The sequence below is a fragment of the Citrus clementina genome, unplaced genomic scaffold (genome assembly GCF_000493195.1).
Source record: "Citrus clementina cultivar Clemenules unplaced genomic scaffold, Citrus_clementina_v1.0 scaffold_2, whole genome shotgun sequence".
NCBI classification, from domain to species: domain Eukaryota; kingdom Viridiplantae; phylum Streptophyta; class Magnoliopsida; order Sapindales; family Rutaceae; genus Citrus; species Citrus x clementina.
The window spans coordinates 23,797,448-23,803,447 of NW_006262688.1; the positions used below are offsets into that span (position 1 = coordinate 23,797,448).

General features: G+C 30.9%; 1 protein-coding gene across 1 annotated transcript; it reads left to right on the plus strand.

Annotated features, from left to right (window-relative positions):
- Window positions 1-3,302: 3,302 nt before the first annotated feature.
- Window positions 3,303-5,031, plus strand: LOC18051142 (thymidine kinase a). The gene is made up of 4 exons (XM_006447676.2): window positions 3,303-3,652; window positions 3,753-3,897; window positions 4,311-4,432; window positions 4,527-5,031. The coding sequence occupies exons 1-4, from the start codon at window positions 3,474-3,476 to the stop codon at window positions 4,801-4,803; spliced, it is 723 nt and encodes a 240-aa protein (XP_006447739.1). The 5' UTR covers window positions 3,303-3,473; the 3' UTR covers window positions 4,804-5,031.
- The last annotated feature ends 969 nt before the right edge of the window (window positions 5,032-6,000 follow it).

The window sequence follows — 6,000 nt, forward strand, 5'->3', positions numbered from 1 at the left end:
ACACAATCGAGATTATTTTTTTAAATTGATAAATTCCTAGCAATGAATGTAGAGCTAAAAGTTCAATTAATTAGATTATAACTCAGTTAATATTTTTTATTTAAAAAAAAAAACTTGTATGCTTTTAAAATTTACAATTTTTATCAATCTATTTTTTCATGCTACTTATTTAGTATCATCATGTTTTTCATGTAAATTTCGGTTATACTGAAAAAGGTAACAAATGAAATGTAGGAAGTTTAATAGTATGTCAAATAATATTTTTCACATATCCACAATGGGGACCACAATCTTTGAGTGAGCATCATTTACAATAATATTGATTACTAATAGGTGTCAAAATGCAAAAATAATTATAATTTTAAGATCAAATTGTAAAATAATAATTTGTCATTTTTTATATTAATATCTTTTTTTAAGAGCAATGTTGATCATATTACAGTAATATGTGAAGTTGTAATAATTAGTTTACAGGATCATAAATAATTGTCACAAGATTTTGTGCAAGGCCGACTTTAGAGTATTTGGGGCCTTAGGCGCGCTTTTTATTTTATTTTATAAAACCTCTTTTTATTCTGCAATTTCAATATTAAAAGAAAGATAAAGGGCTCAAAAGTAACTTCATCTTTAATTCTTAAATTTCAACAATAATAAAAAATCCTAAAAGTTTCAAAAATAAAATTTCAAAAAATAGTCAAGAAATGAAGAGGAAAAGGAAATCCTACGGGTTGGATTGCTCGTGTGTCCACGGGACAAAATCCTATTTGAAATGGATGGTGTGAGTTTGTCAAATGCTCGACAAGCCGCTACATTAGCGGCGCATAAACCATGTTCGTGAACAGGAAAAGGAAATCCTACGGGTTGGATTGCTCGTGTGTCCACGGGACAAAATCCTATTTGAAATGGATGGTGTGAGTTTGTCAAATGCTCGACAAGCCGCTACATTAGCGGCGCATAAACCATGTTCGTGAACTAAGTTTGTTCAGTGGTTGTAACATAAATGGGATTGAGATACTCCCAAGCTCCACCAGCAAGCAGCACTGGAGTGAATCGTAACCTTTCGATCTGTTTATAAGGGGTCAGTACTCGTTCAGAGACGAGACGTGTATATATATATATATAACAAACAAGTAAACAAGAAAAATATTATTTTTAAATAAAATATTTAGATTGGTAGTATAGAGAAAGTTGAGATAATAAATTGATGATAAGATAATAGAAATGAACTTGTATTTTAAGAAATTAATTTTTTTTAAATGAACCAATAAATGTAATAACTTTTCTTTGTACGGAAGTGAGTAAGAAATTTTTTCATCCACTAATTTTTGAGATTATAAGGTTTTAAATAGAAATTGAAAGGAATACTAAAAGTCAAAGATTCTAACGTTAAATAATTAAGTTTTCTTATAAAACTGAAAAGGTAAAGAATTTAATTTTTTTTCTTAGAAAGATCAATAATGAATAAATCTATGGTTGTTTATTAATTATAGAATTATTAATCATTCTTAAAATTTGAAACTTTAAGCCACTGAGTTGTTTACTTATATTTAAAGCCACCTTTGATTATGTGAAGTTGAAATTGAGTTTGAGATAGATTACAAAAATAAAATTTAAGCTCAAAAACAAAAATTCATAATAATAAAAAATAGATGCTATCAAACACATGAGAATATTATTGCAGCAATGCAAGCTAATGGGGATCGTGCAATCCACGAAAGGCACTTTGGTCTTTCCACTAGATAGCTGTCTTAAGATCCTCCAGCTATATCCTTTCATTTTCCCATTTTCTAAATTTACATTATCCAAAAAACCCTTATACAAATCATGATCACACGACTAACCCAAGGTTAATTTTGTCATTTCGAATTGATAGCTACAAATGCTTAGGTTATTTTGGACATTTTATTTATTATCATCCTCTGGCTTAGGTTAGTGGGTTGGCCTCCAGCCTACCATTAGTCGTGATCGGCCATCGAAGAATTGGGCTCTTATCACATGCAAATGCGACACACGTTCATTAAATTAAAATGCGAAGGGAAATGCTTTTGTGTCCCCTTGATTCTCATCGTGCAATTATATGATTGCTTTAAGTTTACTTTTGGTATCTGATCGGATGGCACACGTACTTTGATGAATGTCTATGCTTTCTAATTTCAACTTGTGATTGCTAGAAACAGGAAGTCATCTTGTGGTTTTGTACTACGTGTGTTGGGTATTTTTGTCATCCTAGTTATACACTCTCTGTCTTTAATATTAAAAAGTGATTTTTATATTATTAAATAATATTTTATTTATTTATTATATTATTATAGAGAAAATTTTTGACTACATTATTGAAAAAAATGAAGGTAATTAAATTTGGTAAAAAAATTTAATTAAAATAATATAAGCTTATTTTTATTTGAAAAATATTTTAGGAAACAACTTATTTTTTCACTCTTCCTTTTGTGATATAGGTAACTAAGTAAATAAGTATTTAGATAGTAAAATTAGATGAGTTTTTTGATGATGCATTAATTATATAATATTTACTAGCAAATTTCACATAACACAACAAACCCGTTAACCCAAAAACCAAATTGTTGACTTTTACAAATATGTTTACATTTTTTTTAATAAGAATAGTTGTTATTCAAATAAATTTAAATTAATTTAGAGAAATCTAATTAGGTATATATTGTCATTGAACATTATTGTCTGCAATAGACCACGTGTTATGAATTTATTGGCTACATCCTAAAGCGCAAATAATGAAATCTTGACATGTGCGGAATGACATGCACCTAATCACAATTTCATATATGTATAAAATATAAATTATGTATAAAAAGACTTATTTATTTAATTTGGCTCCCAATAAATTATTGGCCATCTCCAAGGTTTCTAAACATGCGAAGAGTGAATGATGAACTCATCATATTTGGCAAATGACAAGACATGGCACTTGAGAGAAGTGACAAAATATTGTTCAATAATTAAAAAAAAAATCATAACAATGGCTTCATTCATCGATAAATGTAAATAAAGTGCCTTTTTATGCATATAAATGCATCTAATTGAGCACGTAGGTTATTGCTAATAAAATGAACTAACATATATATAATATTACACGCAATTTCCAAAAAGGGAAAAATCTTTAATTTAAAAGCATGCGTGGGCTTATCGACTTCTGATCCTTGAAGCCCATGCATTTAAAATACGTGTCTCAAAACGACGTCGCAGTTTATGTGCCGTCTCTTACGCTCCCTCCAATTAAAACAAAATTTATGTTCCCTCCAAAGTTTAAAACCAATCAAATTCAAACGCCCCGCTCGCTCTGAATACAAGAACAAAGCTTACGCGACACTCTTTTAGAATCTCCTATTTAAATCAAACTTCAACGACTCCTTCAAAATCAACCATCTCCACTTCTCTTCGCTATTCAATTCTCTCCCTTCTCGTGACCCCGACACGACAGCGTCGTTCGCATCAGCATGGCGGCCTCCAACCTCAAGCCCGCAGCAGTTACCACGAATCAGGTCAATAGTGGCCGCGACCGTGTGGGACTGCCCCACCGTAATTCCGGGGAGATCCACGTCATCATGGGTCCCATGTTTGCCGGAAAAACCACGGCGCTCCTCCGTCGTATCAGATCCGAAAGCGACAATGGCAGGTTCGCCATTTTAAATTGTTAATTATATATTTTCTTTGTGAGTTCTGAGTTGATTTTCTTTTTTCTTTTATTTTCTTTTCAATAAATCGGTTGTGTGCAGAAATATTGCGATGATAAAATCGAGCAAGGACACGAGATACGCGATTGACTCGGTGGTGACTCATGATGGGGCTAAGCTTCCGTGTTGGGCTCTACCGGAACTGACGTCGTTCCGACAGAAACTCGGAGATGATGCTTACGCGAAGGTCATTTTAAAGATTTTATATTAAAAAATTTATTCACTACTTTTTTTTAATTGTATTGCTGGATCTGATTAATTTTATGATTATTTGAGTATTAAAAAAAAATTAACAAGAGTGTTTTTGCCACTCACTTGGTTATGTTATTGTGTTTGATTTCCCTTTAAAATTGTCTATGGAATTTTCGAATAAAATAGTTTTAGTTTGAGTTTAGTGATGTTCAATTCTCCGCTTATTTTATAATGCTGGTGATTTTTTAAAACCGAATCTGAATTGGATTGTTGGTACTGGGTTATAAATGCCCTGTTTTTTATAATCTTCTGGGCAATTCATTATTCATTAGATAGCGGTTTAAAAATCTGGATTCTCTCCGGAATTTGACATAAAATGGATGTTTCTCTTGTTTTGGATGTGGACAGCTTGATGTGATTGGCATTGACGAAGCTCAATTTTTCGAAGACCTATATGAATTCTGCTGTAATGCCGCAGATCATGATGGGAAAACTGTAGTAGTTGCTGGCCTTGATGGTGATTATTTGAGGTGCAGTTTAATATTGATGATAAAGTTTCCAATTTCAGTTCTTAGCAGCCTTTTGGTTCGTTTGTTAACGGAAACCCACACTTGCATTTTGCAGAAGGAGCTTTGGTTCAGTTCTTGATATAATACCCCTTGCTGATACCGTAACCAAGTTGACCGCTCGCTGTGAACTCTGCGGCAAACGGGCATTCTTTACTTTGCGAAAGACAGAGGAAACAGAGACTGAAATTATTGGTGGAGCTGATGTCTACATGCCTGTTTGCCGCCAGCACTACGTCAATGGCCAAGTGGTCATTGGAGCTGCTAGGAATGTCCTGGAATTTCATAAGGTTCAGAGCAAATCCTGTGTTGAGGCAGCAGCTGCAGCTATCTAACGAGATCAGTTGTAGCTTATTTACAGCTTTACTATATGAAGTTTGGACTTGCTTGTAGTGTCAGTAGTATCCGCAGTAATTATTACTTTTCCAACATGCTTAATTTGAATATTTCATGTTATGGTTTTTTTTTTTTTAATTTAATTTGTAGTTTCTTTTCAGTGTAATACTTCTCATATATGTATATAGCATGAATGAAGCTTGTTTCAAAAGATTGGCTTAGTCAAAGGAAGGAGTACATTTAGATGTAAGGGTATAATTGTAATCGCGGTACTTATTTAAGTTTTTTTGCAGTTATAATCCACTTTTTTTCAAAAAAAAATTCATAATTCACAATTTTAAAGTCCGGCGTAGGAAGGATATAAAATAGAATAAATCATGAATTCTTATTTTATTAAGTTTATTTAACATTTGCTTCCGTGTTACATGAAGTGTGTTAGAGCTTTTCCTTGTACCAAGTAGTAGAGCTTTCTTAACACCAACCAACCATCCTCCATACACAAAATCCTTCCTCCACCCTCCATTAAATCCACCAAGCGAAAAAAAAAAAAAAAGGTAAAAGCTCGTTTAGTCTCTATATTTTAAAGTTAGTGTCCGTTTAGTCCCTATATTTTTAAAAATACTTCAAACTATTCCTATCATTAAATTATTGACAGTTTTGTCATTATCTTTTGTTCCTTTTAACTTATTTTTATAATATTGCCCTATTATAATAATTTTTTAGACATTATTAAAAAGAAAAAATAACCCTATTATAATAATTTTTTTAGACATTATTAAAAAGAAAAAAATAAATTACCAGTTTAACACCAAAAAATAAAATAAAATAAAATATATATATTAATTTTTGTGGAACACACTCTTGAGTTAAAATATTAATTTTTCTAAAAAAATTGATAATGTAATTTTTTACGATATTAATTTTTTAGACATACGTGAGCTTCTACAAAAATTAATATATACTTTTTTTGTTTTTATTTTATTTTTGAGTTTAATTTGATAATTTAGTTTTTTATTAATATCCAAAAAAAAATATTATTGTAAAAATATAATATTGTAAAAATAAGTTAAAAATAATAAAAAATAATGGCATAAGTGTCAATATTTAGTAGCAGGGATATTTTAAGGTGTTTTTAAAAATACAGAAATTAAATAGACACTAACCTCATAATATGGAGACTAAATAAATTTTTACCC

Bases quoted from the DNA above. Each gene is read 5' to 3' on its own strand.
- LOC18051142 (XM_006447676.2), top strand. From the start codon at position 3,474: ATGGCGGCCTCCAACCTCAAGCCCGCAGCAGTTACCACGAATCAGGTC. The intron at 3,898-4,310 runs GTCATTTTAAAG...GGATGTGGACAG, and splicing joins GAGATGATGCTTACGCGAAG to CTTGATGTGATTGGCATTGA. The intron at 4,433-4,526 runs GTGCAGTTTAAT...TGCATTTTGCAG, and splicing joins CTTGATGGTGATTATTTGAG to AAGGAGCTTTGGTTCAGTTC.